Here is a 23,042-nt window from a genome sequence, read left to right as displayed (position 1 = left end):
AAAGTAATACATAATGGACCTACCTGGGCTTCATTTATATGAGGGCTAAATTTTGACCATGTCTATTTTATTGAAATACTCCAAGTTATCATTACTGATTCTTTTTTAAAATGATTTATTTTTATTTATTTGTTTGGCTCTGCATGATCTTAGCTGCAGCATGTGAACTCTTAGTTGAGGCATGTGGGATCCAGTTCCCTGACCAGGGATTGAACCCAGGCCCTCCTCATTGGGAGCACAGAGTCTTAGCCACTGGACTGCCAGGGAAGTCTCTCATTACTGATTCTTATCTCCAGTACTAAGAAGTCAATGAAACGTAACACATATATACTGACTCTCTTAAACTTTCATTTCTAAGGTCAGACAAGCAGGCGCCCTGCTTGGTTTATGGTACAAACACACATGCCTTTGGGACAGGTTAAATAGCAGCTACCCTCTCTGCACAAAGCACAAAGCTTTTGTATCCTAGAACTGGCTGATACAATATACCTTGGAGCCCTTTTATTATTGTTAGTTAACAGATAGGTCATCTGATTTTTCTCAAAGATAATACTCATCAAATCACCATACTGAGAAAGAAACCATTTGTGTTGGTAAAAGACATAAATTAGAAAAAACTGATTTGTAAATATCTTATTTATCAATTAACACTCTCTTCAACATTCTCTTCAATGTTAACAAAAAGGTCACGTAAACATTCATTATATAGCCAAAAAAACAGAAACAAATCCTTAGTTCTGATAACTAAGAATGAAAAACCACAGAACTTGTTTGTAGGGTTTACATTTATATGTGTGAAAACATACACATATACAATAGCAGGACACAGCTAATGCGGATCTGCTCCAGTTCACTTTTTTTTTTTTTAAGAAAGTAAACTTAGTTTAATGCTTCCTTTTAGAATGACTAAAGGTCATAGATTAACCAATGATTTAACATAAAACAAGTCATCTTGCTTGTTGATCCCCTCATGGGCAACCCCCACACAATCATCTGAGTGATCTACTTAGAAGGGAAATCTTACCACATAACTCGTGGATTTAAAACCCTTTAGCGGCTTCCTGCTGCCCACAGATCAGCACTGAAGCTCCTTGATATGACCAGGGAGGTCTGCCACAATCTGCCTACACTTTTCATGCCTGAGCAATCCCAAATTCACATCTCCATCAGCACCATGGTTTTCCTTGTCCCTCAGTCTATGTTCATGCTGTTAGTTCCTCCTGGAATATCCTTACTCCCAAATATTAATAACTTATGTATCTTTTTAAATCCCCACTTCAGATTTTACTTCTTCCAGGAAGACTTCTCAGACATGTGTTTTCCCATCTCCACAAAATACATACATATCTCCATCCTGCAGTGATGATTTATCTATTTATGCCTCCTCCATTATATCAAGAGCCTTAAACAGAATATTTTATCCAATCTATCAGTAAATCTGTTTGCTCAACCTTCAAATATAATATTAATTCACCTGATGGTTACTCCTGGTATTACCCTAGTCCAAGACTCCATTTTCCCCCTAGCTTACCATAATAGTTGTCTCACTCATACTCTTGCAACATCACAACCAGGGATCCTTTTTATACAGAGGTCAGATGATGTTATTCCTTTCCTAAAAATCCTTCTAACTGCACCCCACTTCACGCGTGGTAAAAGCTCAGATCTTCAGAGTGCCCTCTAAAACCCTGCCTGTTGTCAAGACCCTCCCCTCCCCACATGCCCCATCGGCTCTCCAATCTCTACTACATTCTCCTTGCTCTGGCGCACTGGTCTCTTTGCTGTGTGCTCAGTCGTGTCCAGCTCTTTGCCACCCCATGGACTGTAGCCAGCTAGGCTCCTCTGTCCATGAGGATTCTCCAGGCAATAATACTGGAGTGGGTTGCATTTCCATTTCCTTCTCAAGAGGGTCTTTCCTACCCAGAGATTGAACCCAGGTCTCCTGCATTGCAGGTGGGTTCTTTACCGTCTGAGTCACCAGGGAAACTCAAACATGTCAGATGTGTTTTCTTAAGGCTTTGCATCAGCTCTTACTTCTCCACAGACATTCTTCTCCCAGACACTTGTAAGACTAACTGATGTCAGCTTCTCAAAGAGGCATACCCTGACCATCCTATTTAAAGCTAAAAATTCAGACCACCTCTCATCTACTCCTAAACCCTTGTGCTGTATTTTATGCTTTCTTTTCTCCATGTATTTATCACCATCAATGGCACTCCACTCCAGTACTCTTGCCTGGAAAATCCCATGGACAGAGGAGCCTGGTAGGCTGCAGTCCATGGGGTCGCTATGAGTCGGACACAACTGTGCGACTTCACTTTCACTTTTCACTTTCATGGATTGGAGGAGGAAATGGCAACCCACTCTAGCGTTCTTGCCTGGAGAATCCCAGGGACGGCAGAGCCTGGTGGGCTGCCGTCTATGGGGTCGCACAGAGCCGGACACAACTAAAGCGACTTAGCAGCAGCAGCAGCAGCAACACATGGTATAACTTGTTTATTCTATATGTCTATTGCCTACTGTCATTATTCCTCCTGCTAGAATATAAATTCTCTGACACAGGGATCCTTGTCTATATCCTAAATGCTTACAATATGGTAACCACCCAATAAATATTTCCCAAGTTAAGAAATAAATTCAGTTTATATCCCTTGGTGCTGTATCTGGTACAGAGTAAGGATTTAAACTGGACACTGAATAAAGCTAAATTTTTTTAGAAGAGCAACTGCCAAGTATACCAAGAAGTCAGTGCCAGAATTACCTTTCTATTTATAGCAGATTTTACACTTAACCTTTGCTCTAAGGTTCACTTTGACTAAATTAAAGATATATTATACACAGGAACTCTTCCCCACCTCTATCAGAGAAGATATATCCTCTCAAACCCTGTGTGGGGAACTCCCAATATCATTCTTCATCCTAATTGGATGCCTGTCAGCCATCCCACCTCTGAAAGGCTCCATTTTTTAAATAGCACATGATACTCAAATACACTCTACTGTGCACTTTTGCACACTACTTCTTTAGTGTCTTTTGTATATAACTCCCAGAAATTCTGCATTCTCAGAAGACAGGAACATGTTGATGATGTCTTTTATTCCATCCTCTCTTTTTTAAACTAATGTCTTTCATGAATGGACAAATCGTATTTTTGATAACAGACAACAGCAGCATCCAAATATTAATTCTATTAATACCTAGCTTCATTGTATTACTATCATATATCCTTTTTATCCATTTTTCTAATAACACAAATAAGAAATTACAAAGCTGCATTTAAAGACAAGTCTACAAACTGATGAGCTGCTTCTAATGTTTTACCATATCACAACTTACAATAAAAGATTAAAAACCAGCTATTGTTCAATTTAAAACAAGTTATAAAATGTTCCATAATCAAACAATCTCCATCACATATATTGATACTCTGTATATATACTACAAGGTGTTACAGCTGAAACACATAGCAAGGACCAATTAGAACAACTAGGCAATTATTTTACTACAACAACCCTTGCTGTACTATAACACAGTGACCCTCACTTAAGAAGGTGAACCCTGTCAGCCAGAGGGGCCAGGGGAACACTGTCTTATTAGCTATCTGAAAACAGTAAGGGCTTCTTTTTCAACAATGGGGGGGGGCGGGGATTTATAAACTCAACAGACCATGTAAGAATGAACGGATGAATGACTGAATGAATAAAATACAAATGTATATATATTACTCAAAAGCAGGGCTGGTGATTACACACAGGCAAGGAGATGAACAAAAATCAGCATTTCTGAGTACTTGCTTACTCAACAATACATTGGTCACAAATATGCTGAGATAATAATTATCTATCAGCCTCATGTTACAAATGAAATAAAAAAGACTGAGACATGCTAAGTAACTTATCAAAGTTGCAGAGCAACAAATAAAGTCTGCCTGTTTGCCAAGTTTCTATACTACCTGTATCACTTCAAGCTATGGTAGAACCAACCACCCAAGAAGGGTGGGTTTTAGTTCCATTTTGTTTGAAGGGTGATTTACCGTAACGTATTTTTAAAGCCTATACCATCAAATAGAAAAAGAGAAGTTTCTCATTATAGTCCTTTTTCAACTGATAAACATAGAAAGAATGACAATTACAATGTCCCTGGGCACAAGTCATCAACTGCTACTAACATCATTAAAGAACTACTGATGGATAAACACAAAACCACCTATCAAGCAGTCTTATCATTAAGAAATAAAAATCTACGTTCAATCCAATTAAGGCTCTATATTCAAATATCAATTTACAGGGAGGACAAGAATATATGAAAAGATAACATGGATATACATGCAACAAAATAGAGACTATAGGAAAACTATGTGGCAAAGATTTGGTTCATAAACAAATAAATCACAAGAAAAAGAAAAAACAGATATGTATATTAAAAAAAGACATAACATAGATCTTCTTGAGATCCGGATTCACACAATTATAAAAAAATAGTAGCAGTTATTAAATTATGAGATACTGACTGCACATTATATATTAAATCTAGAAACTGACCTTTTTTGGCTATTAGTTTTATGTTTGTATTAAAAGAACTATTTATTTTTTTAGGTGTGATATGGTATTTTGGCAGTTTTTCCCTCTGGTGGTCATGTTCATGACCCCATTTAACACAGCTTCCTCAGAAGGAGGAATCATTACCTTCATTACCTATAAGGAAATGAGTTTTCTTTTTGAAGGTTCCAAGTACAAAGCAAAGTGAAAAATAAAAATGATATACAGGAAATAAGGGAAGAAGGGAAAGAAGGGAAACATAAGAAGGTATATTCTTCTCACTTTGGGAATTTTATTTTTAAAGCATCTTTATCTTTTGAGATTGAAATAAAAAGATATCAAGAAATAGTTTCAAAATAGTAATATGAAGCTGGGGAAAGTGGGCAGGGATATAAACTGGGGTTTGCAAACATTTGTTGTAAAGAGCAAGAGAGTAAATATTAAAATATTTTCAAAAGTTATATATTAAGAGGCTTTGCAAGCTACATGATCTCTGTATCAACACCTCAATTCTGTCACTGAAGCACAAAAGCAATCAGATAATATACAAAGAAATGAGAGCAGCTTTGTGTCAACTTATAAAAACAGGCAGTGTACTGAACTGAGTCCATAGGCTATAGTTTGCCAATCTTGAATCAAGGCCAATGATAAACTGATAATTACCAAAGCTGAATGATAGATAATTAGTTCAATATGCTCGTTTCTGTATTTTAAAATTTTCATGAGTTAAAGAAAAGACTAGAACATATTTTCAAGTGTGTTCTTGTGTGACCATTGATCCAGTGTGATCACTGATTTATTTCTAACTACATTTAGGATTTCACTAAACACAGATTTCAAATGTATCTCATTGCAGTTATACAATTCATTAATTGATACCTAATAGTTGTAAACGGTCCTTGGCCATCACTAAATTAGTCATCATTTTAGCCTGAAGGCGTCTAGCTCTTTCACACTGTTCACCTGAAAGAAAAAGCAGAAAAAAATAATTAAAACATCTACATTTACCTACTAACACTGCTTCAAGATAAGTTATCACAACAGCTCATCTCAAGAGAAGTCATGGTCTTTGTAAAGAAATTAAGAAAATATCATTTTCAAATAATATCTTAAAAAAAATCAGTTATAGTTCCTTATGATAATATCAGACCTAGGGTGGTATTTCATGGATTTCATGGCTTATGAGACGTATTTTTTCCCCTACATTTAAAAATCTCTGAAGTCGGGAAGTGTTTTAACACCAGTGCCAACCTACTACCGCTATTAGCCAGACTGCAGTCACAACATAGCTTGTCACTGCCTCTGCATACAAAAATTTGGTCATAAATATTAATATTTCTATTACAGCTATATCTAAATAAGATCAAGACAGCAAACTGAATAAGGTTAAAATTCAAATTCTATGTGTTAAGAAGAGAATGTGTTAATAGTTTAATTGACATTTTTTTCTCTTAGTGGTACAATCAAAGGCATCTTGAATTCAATGAAATATTTTTCTCATAACTAACTCATTTTGATCTCTTCTTCTATACATTTAACAAAAATCAGCAAATATATTTTGTACATAATTTATAAAGTGATGCTCATAAACTCATGAAAGTCTCCAAGACCCAACCTCCCTGCTCTTGTTTATATAGGAGACCAGCTAGAGAAATAGTCAAAATAAAAAGGAGACAGAAAAAATCATGGTAAATATTGGATACATTGTAGTTATTGGAGATTAGCTGATAAAATTATAGAATCAGTCAGCCAGATAAAATATCTACTGGGTGGATTGATCCCTAAGGCTAAGATTCTTAGCCCATGTATTATAATTTCTGCTTTTGAATTTATCAGAGCTGTGATAGCCGAAGTACGTTACTCATTTAATAGTGTCACATATCACACATATTCACATACGGTATTTAAGAATTCAGGTTTTGAAGCCAGACTGCCTGAGTTCAAATCCTGACTCTACCTCTTCATGCCTATGAGACCTCAGGCAAGTTACTTAACTTCTTCCCACTTAAGGGTTTTAATCTGAAAAATAAGGATAACAGTAGCAGCTTCAGGGTGTAGGGCTGTGGTGAAATTAACAGAGATGGTGAGTATGAAGCACATAAAATGATGCTTCAGTACAAAATTTGTGCAAAGTATGTGCAAAAATTGTCTATATATTTAACGATAATATTAGACTCTGGTTTTTAATTTGATGTGACAAAAAAGATGAAAAATAACTACTTTGATTTTAAAAGGTCATGTGTAAAACAAAACAAAACAAAACAAAACAAAACAAAACAACATTACAGCTCATATCCTAACATGCAGTCAAGCATTACCCACAGTGCAGAAGGGGGATCTGTGGATTAACTACTCCTTCCCTGCCTTGACAGCGAGGAAAGGATGAGGTTTCAAAGCCAGGGCTACAAATAGGGTTAAAATATCATGAATCGTGGTTCCAAGGAGGACACAAGTAATATACCATTTTTTATCTTACTGCTATAGGTAATCAAGTTTAAGCCTATTTGGTCATAACTTCATTTTTAGCACAGGTAATAAAGCATCAACTGTAAGTCTAGAAAGAGTAACAGTAACATTTGAAAATCTGTTAAATACTTTTATTTAGATAAACATATCTGAAATCAGGGCAATCATGTGAATATAATTTGGGATGCCACTAAATAAATGTAAACACAACCTTACCTTGTCCTGTAACAACGACAGCTATTCCTTTTTCTAGTTCTTCAATACCCTTCTTATACCATTCCACAGCTTGGTCCTTTTGTCCTACTTTAAAATAAAAATAATAATTTGTGTAAATCATGTGTGTGTGTGTGTGTGTGTGTGTGTGTGTGTGTGTGTGCATGCGCTAAGTTGCTTTAGCCGGATCTGACTCTATGTGACCCTATGGACTATGTAGCCTGCCAGCCTCCTCTGTCCACGGGATTCTCCAGGCAAGAATACTGAAGTGATTTGCCATTTCCTTCTCCAGGGGATCTTCCTGACCCATGGAAGATCTTGGTCTCCTGGACTGCAGACAGATTCTTTACTGTCTGAGCCACCAGCGAAGCCTAACCTAAGAATACACTAAACATTTTCCAAAGCATGCTGTTTTTAGGAGATACACAGTTGAAAAAAGGGGGGGCAGGTTGTGATCAAGTAAGCTTGAAAACTGTTACTCTGACTTCTTAGTACTTTAGCATTCTAATGAATAAGTGGCTCTGCAAGAGAGGAATACATACCTCAATGTTTCTCAATTTCAGAGCAGAGAGTCTTTTGTTGTTTATCATCTCATGGTATCAATGCTTAAAACCACTGTAACAGTGTGTTAGAGAAATAAACTTGACTTCTCAAGATTTTACTTTGGATAAATAGTTTTAAACATGATTTCAATAATAATGAGAAAAAATAAGCACTGTTTAACCTAATTGTATTCAAATATGATGTAACATGTTCATTGCTGGGTGATCCTTTCAAGAGTTAGTTTTTATTTAACAAATGACAGTACCATGAGAACTGGCATAAAAGGTCGCACATGTGGCCATTTAGTAACACATTTCTATTTTCTCTGAAACATAACATTTATTCTTGATTCAAAATTAAGCTCTGAAAGGACCTAAAAATTCAGCATGATCAAAATATGTGTAGAATATTTCTTTAAAGTGGCAATAAGTATATTCAAATTTCATTGGTTTTGAAAATTAATTTCTTGGTCCTTAGAATCTGCAACGCCTCATAAGTGGCTAATACAGAGATACAGTAAAGCAAAGGTGGAAATCATCCATAAGAACTGCTTTTCGTTTTTCTCAACTCATGTCCCTATTTAATTAAAAATTCCCATGCTATTCTTCAATATGATTTGAAATGTCAAAATCAATAAAATATCATGACTCTCTTGATAACAAAGAATAGATGAAGTCTTATTATAAACATCACACACAATAACTAAGAAATGCTGTTGGGCTTCTCTGCTGGCTCAGTGGTAGGGAATCCACCTGCCAGTTCAGGAGACACGGGTTTGATCCCTGACCTAGGAAAATCCCACATGCTGTGGAGCCACTAAGCCTGTGCGCCACATCTACTGACCCTGTGTTCCAGAGCTCAGCAACCCCAACAACTGAGCCGAAGTGCTGCAAATACTGAAGCCCAGGCGCAACGAGCGGGTGGCCCCCACTCACTGCAACTAGAGGAAAGCCTGCTCAAGAATGAAGACCCAGTACAGCCATAAATAAATTAAAATTTTTTCAAATTAAGAAATGCTGTCCCCTTATCAGTGTGTACCTCTGACCACCTTCCTCCACGCCCTCTCAAATAAATCACTAACCAGATTTGGCCCCTTAGGGTACTTTCTTTCTTACTATGGTACCATTAATATTTTGCAGTGTCTGATCCAGAATAAGTGCTCGGTAAGTACTTGATAATGACACACGAAGAAATTATTAAGCATTTCAGTCAATTCAAGCTATGTAGATGCTTATTTTCCAGTTTCTTGTTAAAAGAAATCTGTTTACATTTTTGGTTTTATAATTTAAAAAAGAAGCAAATTACAAAAATCAGTAAAATAGCGTTTGCATTCTGAGTGGTGGGAATATTGATAATAATGTCACATTTGCCTTAGAATTTTAAAAATAAAGTACAATTTAACAGATACATCAGAAGTTGCCTTTGTTGCTCCTCTTCCCATTTCCATGCTCCTTTCCTTCCCAGAATCAGTAGTAAGAACTGAGTGCCTATCCTATTTGTACATTTTTTTCTATTGTTCCTATTTGTATCACTTTATTTTAAACATATACATTGTTTCTGAGACCTAAGTAGCTATACAGAGATCCAGTTCATTCATTTTGACTTCTGTATAGTATCCTACCCTATAGTTTAACTATTTCCTATGAAAAGATACGTGGGTTTCCAGTTTTCCAATATTTCAAATAATGTTACAGTCTGGCTCAGAGGTTAAACCTTCCGCCTGCAATGTGGGAGGCCTGGGTTCGATCCCTGGGTTGGGCAGAACCCCTGGAGAAGGAAGTGGCAACCCACTCCAGTATTCTTGCCTGGAGAATCCCATGGATGGAGAAGCTTGGTGGGCTACAGTCCATGGGATAGCAGAGTCGGACACGACTGAGCAATTTCACTCAGTCTTGTACCTGTCCCTTTATATATATATATGTCCGTTTCTCTACAGTATATATATACGCTTAAGAAGTAGAATTGATGAGTCATAGGTTCATCACATATTCTCTATTAACCGGAAATCAACAAAACAGTTTTTGAAAGTGCTTGTGCCAATTTATACTCCTATTAACAGTGTATGACTGTCTCACTGGCAACATCTGAACAAAATCTTTTAAGAAATTTTACCACATTACATGGAGGCAAGTGAAATGATTGATTCTGTACAAATAAACTCACATGCTCAATAATTACTCAATTACCTAATATTCTTTGGTAATAGGAAGTTGATTTACTGCCTTATTTGAATCTCGGATGTCAGTATGATAGTAGAAAATGAAAATGCATAGATTATCTCTTATCTAAAAGTACCAGACCACTGAAGAAAGGAGAGATGTCTAAATCAATGGAACAGAAATACAGAAATAGACCCATACAGACATTATTGATCTGACTTTGACAAAGATGACAAGGTAATTCAAAGGAGAAAGAAGAGCTTTTTAAAAACACAACACTGGAAAAACAGGTATCTATAAGCAAAATAACTTCACATGACATACAAAAATTAACTTAAAATGGGTTATAAAACTAAATGTAAAACCTAAAAATACAAAATTTATAAAAGGAAACAGGCAAAATTCTTTGTGATCTTGGCTTTAGGCCAATCACAAACCTTAACAAGAAAAACTGATAAACCAGACTTCATAAAAATTAAAAGCTCCTGCCCTTCAAAAGACGGAACTGACAATATAAAGACAAGCCACAAACTGACAGGGAGAAAATATCTGCAAACAACCCGTTTAATAAAGGTCTTGTAACCAGAATATATACAGAGCTTTTACAATGATATTTTAAAAAGTCATTAAGAAATAGTGTGCAAAAGATAAAAACATACACTTTACCAAAGAAGAGAGCACAAGAAATAATGTTCAACATCATTAGCTATTAGGGAACTACAAATTAAAACTACATGATTTTAATTTTGAATGGAAAAAATTACAAAATATAATGAATTTCTCATATATTTGCAGGGGTGACTATAAACTCATACGGCCATTTTGGAAGAGTCTGGTCATTCTCACAACATTAACATATTCTTACCACATGATCTAGCTCTTCTTCTACATATTTGCCCTAACAAATTAAAACATCAAAGACCTGTGCATGAATGTTCACCAACTTTATTCATAAAAGCTAAAAACTGGAAACAACCCAGATGTCCACCATTTCGTGAACAGGTTAATAAATTAGGGTACATCCATACACAGAATACTACTCAGCAATAAAAAAGAACAAAATACTGATGCATGTAGGAACAGAGATGCATCTCAAAAACATGCTAAGTGAAAAGAGCCTGACACGAGAGGCTACACACTGTATGATGCCGTTTACATGACAAAACTATAGGGACAGACCAGACTGTTGACTGCCAGTGGCAAAGGGGGTGCATAGGGGTCAACTAGAAAGAGACCCAAGGGGGCTTCTGGGGTGACAAAACATTCCATATACTGACTGTAGCGATAGTTTACACAACTGTTTGTCAAAACTCACTGAACTATACAGATCCCTAAAAAAAAGGTAAACTTTATGGTAGGTAAATTATACCTCAATAATTAAAAGTGCAATACTCTAACATTTAGATATAAGAACATTTATTTTGAGTTGGATAATAATACGAGAGCTAAAATTTTGCTTACAAGAATAAGATCAGAAGAGAAAAACTAGAAAAATATTTTTAAAACATCCATTTGAAGGGATCAGAGAGTTTTCAAAAGAGTCAAAATTACCAAAATTTGGAAGGAGAGATCATTTCAGACCCATTAGGATGGTTATTTTGAAAATTACCAAAATATGAAAAAGAGAAAGGCCAAAGAGGTGAGTCTACCATCTGGGGCACTTCTCTGCTGTAAGTGAAGTGAAACTCACTCAGTCGTATCCAACTCTTTCAGACCCCATTGACTGTAGCCTGCTGGGCTCCTCTGTCCAGGGAATTCTCCAGGCAAGACTACTGGAGTGGGTAGCTTTTCCCTTCTCCAGGGGATTGTCCCAACCCAGGGACCGAACTCAAGTCTCCTGCATTGCAGGCAGATTCTTTACCATCTAAGTCACCAGAAAAGCCCAAGAAGGCAGATTCGTTACTAGCTGAGCTACCAGGGAAGCCCATCATCAATTCTGAAGGCGAATGTGACCAGACTCATGGAACTAAGTTGACAAAAAATGAATTCTAGGGCATGCCCAGGAGAATTAGTGGCAAAGATTCCTAAATTTTGATTGGGCCCTTGCATCACTGAAAAAGGCTAGCTTGCATATGGACTGACACCAACATTCAAATCACTTAAATCCCTTAAGTTAGGGGAACCTATAGCCTATAACCTTCGATGACCACCCTATTGACTAAATTTTTTATATGTATTTTTCATTTTGGATACGTCACACAGCTTGTAGGATTTTAGTTCCCCAGCCAGTGACTGAACTTGGGTCCCAGCAGTGAAAGCACCAAGTCCTATCCAAGGGACCGCCAGGAAATTCCCCCTTTTGACTACATCATGGCAGAAAAATCAAAACTTACAATGATCTCCAGCACGCAAAAGGCCTTCAGGATGCTTCAGCAGTTCTTGGTTTCCCTTATACATTTCCCTCTCTCCTATATGGGCCCCAATAACATTCTAACTCAACCAACAAGACTACATCAAATCAAGAGAAGAAAGGGATGGCAGAAGCTTCCAATCAATGGTTGCAGTTGTAGCTGAAACTATTAGCCAATAATCTGAACTACATACACAGTATGGCTCATAATCTAGGAACTACATAATCTACGGACAGCAGGGGCCCAAGGGTCAAATACAGTCAGCTTCCTGTTTTTCTATATAAAGCTTTACTGGATCACATCCCTATATATGAGTGTTGAATAGTTGTGAAAGATCACTTTAACAATGGTTCAATAACAACAAAAAAACAAATGAGGGCTTCCCCGGTGGTTCGGTGGTCAAGAATCCTCCTCCCAAGGCAGGGGACACAGGTTCAATCCCTGCTCTGGAAAGATCCTACACACTGAGGGACAGCTAAGCCCATGCACCACAACTATGCCTGTGTTCCAGAGACCGGAGTCACAAGAACTGAGCCCACGGACTACAACTACTAAGGTCCGAGCACCTGGAGCCCATGCTCAGCAACAAGAGAAACCACCGCAGGGAGAAGCCCACCCGCCCACAACTAGAGCGTAGCTCCTGACTTGCTGCAACTAGAAAATGCCCCTGTGCAGCAACAAAGACCCAGTGAAGTCATAAATAAATCCTTATAAATGAACGCAAAAATGGGCTAAGAACTTTAATAGACATTTTTTTCCAAGAAGATATGCAAATGGACAATAAGCACATGAAAAGATGCTCAACATCCTAAGTCATTATGGAAATGCAAATCAAAACTATGATGTGATACCACTTCTCATTAATTATCATGGCCATTACTTTACAAAGTAAACAAACCTTGAAACTAACCAATGTGGAGAAATTAGAAACCCTTGTGCACTGGTGTCAGGAATGTAAAAATGCAAGGCTGCTGTGGAAAGCAATTTGGCAGTCCCTCAAAAAATTAGACATGACAATTAGCATATGATCCCACAAGTCTACTACGTGGCTACTCAAACGCACTGAAAGAGGGGCTCAGAAACTTGTATACCAATATTTATAATATTATTATTATTATTTTTAGCTACGCCTTACAGCATGCAAGATCTTAATTCCCAGACCAGTGATCAAACCCACGCCGCCTGCACTGGAAGCACGGAATTTCAGCCACTAGACCACCAGGGAAGTCCCTAGAGCAGCATTATCAACAATAGATAGAAACAACCCAAATAGCCAGTAGCAGATGACAGGATAAACAAAACATGGCATACACATAGAATGGAGTATTATTCAGACTAAAAAAGGAATGAAATCTGTTACATGCCTCAGCATTGCTTATAGACGCTGAAATGCCAAGTGAAGTGTCAGACACAAAAGGACAGATACTCTATGATTCCACTTATATGAGGTACCCAGAACTGGCGGAACAGAGGCTATCAGGGACTGGGATGAGGGAAGAGTACAGAAGGGGAGAGGAGGAGTTCTTGTTCAGTGGGTACTGAGTTCTGGTTTGGGAGGATGTAACGCTCTAGAAATGGATAGTAGGAATGGTTGCACAATACCGCGAATGTATTTTTCTTTTTTTTGGCCATGTGCCATGCAGGATCTTAGTTCCTTGACCAGGGATCGAACCATGCGTCCTGTAGTGGAAGCATGGAGTCTTAACCACTGGACTGCCAGAGAGTCCCCTGTGAATGTATTTAATGCCACTGATTCCCACACTTTAGATCACTAAAATGGCAAGTTTTGTTATCTATGCTTTACCACACACACAAAAAATTACTAAATGACCCATTATAGGCAGTTTGCTGACCCCTTGTATACAGCAATGAAAATGAACAACTACTGCCAAAAGTAACCTCAAAGATTAATCTGACAAGCATGAAGTGAAGTGAAAATCACTTAGTAGTGTCTGACTCTTTGCAACCCCATGGATTGTAGCTCACCAGGCTCTTCTGTCCACAGAATTCTCCAGGCAAGAATATTGGAGTGGGTTGACATGCCCTTCTCCAGGATATCTTCCCGACCCAGGGATCGGACCCAGGTCTCCTGCACTGCAGGCAGATTCTTAACCATCTGAGCCACCAGGGAAGCACCCTGACAAGCATAATGTTGAGCAAAAGCAGCCATACACAAAAAGAACGCCAACTGTATGATCTCATTTATAAAGCTGATTTATGGCGTAAGAAGATAGGAACTGAAGATACCTTTGTGCAGGGTGTGGAAAGGTGGTAAGCAGAAGAGAGGATGAGAAAGGCAGGCTTCCAGAGCAATATTCTATTTTTTGACCTGGTGAGGTTTCAAACTGCTATGTTCACCTTAATAATTCATTAAGCAACACACAAAGTGTGTACTTCGCGTATACTTATTAGAAGTGTACTTAAAACTGAAAAATATACAAGAGGAAGGCTAAGTATTTTGAAACGGAGAGTTCCCACACATTAAGTGAAAAAGGTTACAGATGAGTTTCTATGCAACATGATTCAGTTTCTCCTAATGAATAAATATTTATGTTTATGTAACTAGACAAAGTCAGGAAACTTATCAGTAATCATCTAAGGATAAGATTACAGAAGATTTTCACTTTCTATATTTGTGCATTATTTTAATTTTTGATGTGTGTTACTGTATAAGCAACAAAAATACTGATGATATCCATCTTTAAATAAAGATAAGAATACTGGACTAATTTGTGTATTATCTATTGCATCTTTTTCTTCACATGTTAGTAGTACCCAGACTGCCACTGAGAAGATCAAAACAAGAGCAGCTTGGGTAGACAGGATGTCAGTTTGCAACTATATGAGTTAGAAGATAAGAGATTTAAGTCCTTGCTCCATCATTTAAGAGCTCTCTGACTTTGGGAAAGTCAGGCAATTTCTCTGAGCTTTAGTTTCCTTACCTAAAAACAAGATAACACTTCTTTTACTTAACTCCAAGCTGTGGCAAAAATAAAATGAAACAGGGCATGGGATAATATTTTAATAAAAGAGATATGTAAAAATTACTTTTGGCATATTTAATAAATCTGTTGATAAATATAAATCCTACTGCAGAGCTGTATGCACAGTTGTATTTTTGCTCTTAAAGCCCATCGTTTTTACTCATCTATTTAGTCCTTCTTAAGCAACATTCCACAAACAACTCCAGGAAATAAGTATATCCATTTTCCTACACAATTTTCTGCTAGCAACCTGCAAGTGTCACATTTGAAAGTAACAGGAATCTTTAAAGACCTTACAGTAGATTTTAATGTGTGCTAATCCACAGTGAACTATAGAGGCCATGAAGCATCAGACTGCAGCTCCCAGGTTCATTCTCTCATAGTTCACTATCACAGAAAGGATCCTTTCTATTGTTTTAATTCAGCAAAAAGGCCGTATCTGCTTTCATGTTCAAACATCAAGGTTTATTTCTGAAATGATTTATTTTTTTCCCCATTTAACTGGAAAGGTTTTCAACCCCATGTAGAGAAATCATTACAGTTTTGGACATTTTCTTCAACCTTAAGAATTTCAACTTATTTTCTTTAAAAATCTTTTGTATTTACTATGGATGGATGGTGGATAATTTTAACTTTTGTGCATTATCAGTATTTCCCAAATTCTCTATCAAGAGCTTGCATTCTGGGCTTCCCAGGTGGTTCAGTGGTGGGGAAAAAAAAAAAATTCTATCTGTCAATGCAAGAGACACATGTTCGATCCTTGATCCCGTAAGATCCCACATGCCTTGGGGCAACTAAACCTCTGTACCACAACTATTGAGCCTGTGCTTTAGAGCCTGGGAGACACAAATACGGAGCCCACGCACTCCAACTACTGAAGCCCGAGCTCCCTAGAGCCTGTGCTCTGCAACAAGAGAGGTCACCGCGGTGAGAAAAGCCCACGCAGCCCCCGGACCACACTTAGAGAAAAGCCCACGCAGCGTCAAGATCCAGCATCACCAAAAATGCCTAAAGAGGCCGGTATTCATCTACGAGTGCGTACGTGAGAACAAAAAATTCATTTCATCTCTTCTGTAATAAAAAGCTAGGATACTAAGTGAGGCCAAGAAGAGACTTCCATTGGTTTTTTTTTGAACTAAGAGTCACAATTAACAAATATATTTTTATATCACTCTTTAGATAATTCTCCTTCTTCCCCAAATCATATTTAGACTGCTGTTTCCTAAAAGGAAGATAATAAGAACTAGATATCAAGGTTTAACAATGTTCAAGCATAACCTCTAGAGGCTGTAACCTTAAAAGAACTGTAGAATTAATAACAGTAGTTCCTATTTTCTGAGGATCTACTATGCACAAGTACGGAGTGGAGTATTTCACAAACATTATCTCAGTGTAGTAGGAAGTAACTTGCCCAGGATCCTGTACAGTCAGAATTCAAATGTCAATTTGGGTAAGAGGCACTGCAGTTTAAAAAGGATGAAATTAGACCCTCAAAACTGAGACAATGAAAAGCAGCCCCTGACATCCAGGAGCTAGTACCATCAACTAAGCCTTAGTGTAACAAGGAAATGATTTGACATCACAACTGTGCCTTGGTGTTATACTGAATATAAACAATTTCATAGAACATCAGACAGGCCCACTCTGTAATCATGATGAATGAAGATAAAAACAAGACTACGCTTCAATCATGTCTATAAACACACACAAAACATGAACACTGCCCAAGCCATGAAACACCAAACATCCTTCTCTTTGGGCTAACGAGTGCCTCTCAACCAACCATAGCTTCATCCTCACTCTAGTCTCCCCTTCTGTATCAGATTTAAGAAACTTAATTACAGAATTATCCACAATTCCTGAAAGCATCCAATCCAGAGCTAAACCTTGCTTCCATAACTCCTCCTCAAAAAAATCACTGAGTACAAGCCCAAATTCTGTACATTCTTTCTAGTTGCCTTTTCCTGAGATAAGGGATGGTTCCCCATGGTGTGTGTTCTCTTGGCTACAGTAAGTAATACATCCCACTTTTTAAGCCACAGGTGTGTGTTCCAGTGATAGTTCACTGAAAGGCACTGGCAAAACTCACTTAAGAACAACAACAGTTAAGCACAAAACATCTCCACTTCAGCGTAAAATATCTGCAAAAGAGCAGAAAGATGTGAATAAGCATAATCTGTCTATGCTATACCCATATAGCTGTAAAACATTTATTAGTCCCAAGAAAACCTCGCTTTTGACATTTTTCTTTCCTTATTTACCAGAACAAACTGCTGAGTTTGAGTGTGCTCAAAGATGTTTTATTCTACAGGGTATCGAGCGTGAGCAGTTGTTAATTCACAAAGCAAGAGCAAAAAAAAAAAAAAGCTAGGTCAGCTTATTAATACCTTCACTACTATTATATAGGTCAAGAGAGAGGAAAATTAGTAGAAAAACAGAGAATCTATACTTTGCCAGAGAGAAAAATCCAACTATTATTGGGTAGAGCACAGAGAAGAAGCTAGCAGAAAAACGGCAGGAAGGGTTAGGAAAGATCCTTCTTTGATAATTTAATACTTGTTTACTGACAACTGTCATCAGGATGAGTACAATAATCTTAGGAATCTAGTTACCAGGTGAGTTTTACAGGGTTAACTGTATTTTACATTAGGAAGGTTATAAACTATTAAAAAACCCCACAAAAACCCTAAAAACAGAACAAGGGAGGAAGTTCCTAAGAATGGCTGCCTTTTGGGCTTTAGTGCAAATGTCACTCCATATTCTTGCAGAGAAATATGAAATGTTTACTGTATATTTAATAAAAAGTAATGTTATTCTCTGGGAAAAGTATATTATCAGAATGTCAAGCCATCAGAATAATTCTTTCCTTGTTCTAATCATTTAAAGCAGAAATGAGGCTCAAAAAAATTGCCTGAAATCAATCCTTTCAAACTGATGTCTCATAGATTTTAGGAGTAAAAGAAAATATACCAGATCTCCAGATCTGATACTTCTGATTTCTACTCTCTAGCTTCACCTTCTGAAAATAGATGTGGATAAGCAAGTATTTTGTGTGTGTTGGGTTACATGAAATTATAAAATTATACAGTAGTTAAAAAAAAAACTTTTAAATATAAACTGACTAGAAATTTTAAACAGAAAAGGATTTTATTTAGATAATTTCTATCCTTGATGACAGATGCTGCATGCAGCCCTATCTTATGTTGAGAAACTGACTCTCTCTCTCTCTCATACAACACACTGGGCCCTTGTTATCTGTCAAGTCCTACGTATTTGAGGTAACTGAACCACACCTAGAGAATCTGTACCACGGTTATTACTCAGGAGATTCCAGGCTTGTCTACCTGTCTGCCTGTAGGAGCCATGCAAAGCATGTTAGTTCATGTTCTGGTTAATCCAAAGAACCACTATTACAACCTCCTTTTCTCCCCCAAGTATTCCAAGGGGCCCTTGGAATTACACAATAGAGAACCTGCTTAGTATAAAATAAAAGTATGAAATTATGAATCTGTTCACCTAAACTCTGTTCCTAATTCTGCTACTGTGCATCCTAGTCTTTAAATTCCAATTTCTCCAGATATACAGCTGATATCATAGGTTATCAGTTTTCCACAGATGTTCAACAATAAATAAAACATCCACAAATCATTTAACTCCTTGGGAAAAAATGAAGGATACATATGAAAGAATACACACATTTTTTTAAGAATTCACACATTTATTAATCACATAAGAAACATCTTAACATATCTCAAAGTAATTTTCTCTCAAGTTAACATCTAGAATGCAGAGCTGAGCAAATTAACTGGTATTCAATAAATGCTCTAATGAACAAACTTCACATAATCTTTTATTAGGTGAATAGAATTTGCTGTGCTATTCTTTTCTATTCAAAAATAGCATGGTTTTAGATAATCTAGGCCTTTATGAAAGTTCAGCATCACAGTTAAGTATGCCATAAAAAAATAAAATTCAAAATAGTCACCACATGAACAACATTTACATATTACTTTGTTAAAATAAGATTTAATTTGGCCTTTATTATTTGAAGGCACCAAATGTGTCAATTACCTAACATCATGACAGTCTGAAATAGCCCACTTCACCTGCTGGAATAAAGTAGCTTTCAGTATATTTATAAATTAAGTCAAATTATCAAGGGAAAGGAAATGCAGGACATTACTAGCTCCTTAATGATTCAGGGGCTAACCACAGAGTTAGGAAACTTGTGAAGACTATCTATTCAATTCATTTCTATTTGTTCATATGTATTTTGATGCAGGAGGAAAGAGAGAGAATGAAATTCTCCTGGAATTAAGTTCTGTATTCTCAAGGATGCTGGAGAGGCAAACAGACCTCAAACATGAACTCCTGCATCTACTGAATTAAGGTTAAAACATAAAAACTTTCAATATACTCAAGGGAGAATCTGAGATAAAAGAGAACCACAACAATGTAAACTCAGTTTTACTTCATTTTTAAAGGAAAATGAATATAACTAATTTACTTCGGTTTGAACCAATTTCCTTTGGAATATAATGCAGCAGTTGTAGAACTCAAACTAGAGAGATATCATTGCCTATTCTGATGTCCACTTTAGAAACTAAAGTATAAATAAAGCAAAACCGTTGAATAGAAACATTATCTGCTGAAAAAGAGTGAAATATGTGATACATAGATTGCTGAAAATATTTATACGTAAATATTTTAAGAGGACTTTAATAAAATAGAGGCCTATATGTGATACCCAAAGATAAATCACCAGCATGAAATCCAAGGTCTGCATTCCACTTCCATCACTTACCCCTCACATGGAACTGATTTCTCTTTAATTTTAAGAATCTAGGACCTTTTTTTTAAGCCTAAGTTTTTGTTGATCTCTCTTGCTACCACCCAACTCCCATCACCCAGTGTTAACAAAATTTCCTTGCGTGTACTGGCATTCCCTTTTCAAATACAACAAATGATCTACCCTCAAATATATTCCTCTTTTCAACTTTTAACCTAGATTAGTAAACTTCAGAGGACTCTATTATAATAAAATAGTACAATAAAACAGTGCTTCTCTAGAAAGGGATAATAGTATATGCTTCTTCATCCTCCTCAGGTGATCCTGGATCTTCCTTAAAGGTGGTAAATAAAGTAATTAATAAAAAATTTCCCTCCAAAACCACACAGTATTCTTTTCTTAAATGTGCCTCCTCTCTTCAACTTTTTGAAGCCTCCTCTCTGTCCTTTTACTCCAAGCCCATGAATACCTGCCTCCTTCCTTATATCCTACTCCGCGTCCAAGGCCCCACAAAGGAAACAGATTTCAACCAAACTGAAAACCTAGAACAGTTTGTGGAGTTAGTAGTGGAGACACTACCAGTGAACGGCAGATTGCTTTTTTTTATACTAATGAACAATGCAAATGAGTAGTTAGAGGGAAAAGATCTCCGCAAACTGGCGTTAGAGATCAAAGGAGGGATTTTCAAAATGTTATAATTTCATTTACCATCTTCCATAAAAATTTTTCATCGAGTGAGTGAAAGTCGCTCAGTCATGTCCAACTCTCTCTCTGCGACCCTGTAGACTATACAGTCCATGGGATTCTCCAGCCAGAATACTGGAGTGGGTAGCCTTTCCCTTCTCCAGGGGATCTTCCCAACCCAGGGATCGAACCCAGGTCTCCCGCATTGCAGGCGGATTCTTTACCAGCTGAGCTATCAGGGAAGCCCAACAGTATCTTCACCTCAGGGGGTAATTGTGATGATTAAACAGATTACATATGCAAAGCCAAGAAAATAGTGCCTGGCATATAAAAAGACTAAAAAAATAATGTTAGTTTAAAAGAAATCTGAAGAACGTGGTACCCTTGCTTTCATCCAGAAACAGAAATCTTTACATTTTACTGTAAAACAGTATGTATAAACTAACCTATTCACTCAATATTTCAATTTAGAAACTTTGAATGGAATACTTGGAATATTCATTTAGATGAGATCAAATCAACCATGGGCAAAAGTTTTATACTAAAACAGAATTTTATCGAAAATACTTAGAAGTCATTATACTGACAAAAATAACTGTCATGAAACTTAAAAAATAGTGCAAATTCAGCTGTAATCTATATGCAGCTGTTCCTTTCAAAATTAAGTCACCGTTTGTTCTCTTTTTCTGACACTACAGTACTCTGCTTTCACTAAAACCCTGTAACAAGGAACAGCTTCTTCGATATCAAAACCTTTTGGAAACCTGGCTCAGAGCAAGCCACTCACTGTTCACAGCGCTCGAAAGGATGTGTGTGGTCACTCTAGGACAACTGTCACTGTCAGCAAGCACGCCTAAGAGTCTCACAGGGACTCGGGTCATACAGAAATGTAGGTGTCGGCTAGTATCCGAAACAAAGTCAGCGGCTAGCGCGCCTGAAAGGGGAGAGCTTTTTCAGCTGAGACTCATAAAGGATGAGGGTCTAACCCCGAGGAAGCGGTCTCGCAGGGCAGGTCAGTTTCGGGGGTGCCCGCTGGCTCCGTCAGCAAAGGGACGCAGGTGTTGCCCTCCCTCGGCGACCGCACCGCTTTCTTCCCGGCGCCGCCGCCCCCTCCCCCAGCTCCCCATTTACCTTTCTCGTCCTCATCGATGCGCAGGGCGACGGAGATGTACTCGAAGGCCTGTTTGTGGAACGCTCGGACGCGCTCGGCCTCCCCGCCTGGCACCGGTGCCGGGGGCGACGCCGAGGCCGGCGCGGCCCCGGAGCTCCTCTTGGCGGCCATGAGGGCGCGGGAGAAGCGCTGGCAGAGCCACACGAAGAGGAGCCCCAGGTGGAAGGCGACCAGGCGCAGCAGCGCGAAGCCTACGAACAGCGGGTAGGAGAAGTAGTACAGGTTCCGCTTATGCGGCGATTGGGGCGAAGGGGCCGGCTTGGGGGCGGGACGGGAGCGGGCCAGGCAGGGGGGCGGAGGCCTGGGAGGCACCGGGCTGCTGGGGCCGCCGGAGCCTTTCTTCTTCCCTCGTCCACCCGGAGAATTCATTCACAGCTCCCACTGCCGCCGCCGCCATAACCCGCCTCCCGCAGACCGACGGCGGCCAAGCGACGGCGGCGGCCACTGGGACGGCAAGGGCCACAGACCTCCGCGCGCCCCCGGTCCCTGGAGCTGTGCACCTCCGCGCGCTGCTCGCCGGCCCCGCCCCTTTCTCCTCGCCCGTCCAGGAGCACAACCCCTTCTCCTCCTGCGGTCGGTGGCTCCTGCCCCTCCCTCTCTCTGTCCTCTTGGCCGCTCGGTAGCTCACAGCGGCGGCCGGGAGCGCAAGCGCAGCCCTCCCGACTCTTTCTCCGGCGCGTGCGCGCACGTCGCCGTCTTTGTTGCCCTGAGCTCCTTGTGCGCGTGTGCGCCGCTCGCCATTCCGTCCCTTCGCTCGCGGAACTACGTTTTCCAGTATGCAGTTCGGCCTACTTAGCCCTTAGGGACCCGTAGCTCAATCGATTTCGCTGACCCTGGTAGCTCGGTATCAGGGCACCTAGACAGTCAACTCAAGAAAGGGACCGCTGCAGCTTGGGGTCCCTCGGCTAGTTTGCAGGACTTGCGGTGTCATCGTTTTCTTATATTTCTTCCAGCATTTTCTGCCAGTCTTCCACAAGGAATGGTTGATCTCAGTTTCACCGCAAAAGTAATGGGTCCAATCTAATAAATATTATCTAAGAAGATAGAGGTTGTAGGACGCTCAAAAACGTCAGGTCACTGAAAACGAAAATGTTAGTTCATTGGGATGAAATAATCGATTCGAGAGGTTTAATTAAGTTGGTAC

The 23,042-nt window shown here is 38.6% G+C and overlaps 1 protein-coding gene across 3 annotated transcripts in view; it reads right to left on the bottom strand.

Annotated features, from left to right (window-relative positions):
- The window catches only part of SPAST (spastin), a 52,584-nt gene extending 29,997 nt beyond the window's left edge, over positions 1 to 22,587 (bottom strand). The window contains exons 1-4 of one of the 3 annotated variants that reach the window (XM_018055090.1): positions 22,366 to 22,550; positions 21,859 to 22,089; positions 7,221 to 7,307; positions 5,418 to 5,501 (exon numbers count right to left, since the gene is read on the bottom strand). In XM_018055090.1, the coding sequence (XP_017910579.1) occupies positions 5,418 to 5,501; positions 7,221 to 7,307; positions 21,859 to 22,009 (322 nt within the window). In that variant the 5' untranslated portion in view covers positions 22,010 to 22,089; positions 22,366 to 22,550. Of the gene's footprint in view, positions 1 to 5,417; positions 5,502 to 7,220; positions 7,308 to 21,858 lie in introns of all 3 variants that reach the window. The other 2 variants (XM_013967522.2, XM_018055089.1) reach the window with 2 other exon arrangements.

This window comes from Capra hircus, chromosome 11, assembly GCF_001704415.2.
Source record: "Capra hircus breed San Clemente chromosome 11, ASM170441v1, whole genome shotgun sequence".
In the NCBI taxonomy this organism is placed as follows: domain Eukaryota; kingdom Metazoa; phylum Chordata; class Mammalia; order Artiodactyla; family Bovidae; genus Capra; species Capra hircus.
This window is presented reverse-complemented; position numbering and strand designations above follow the sequence as displayed.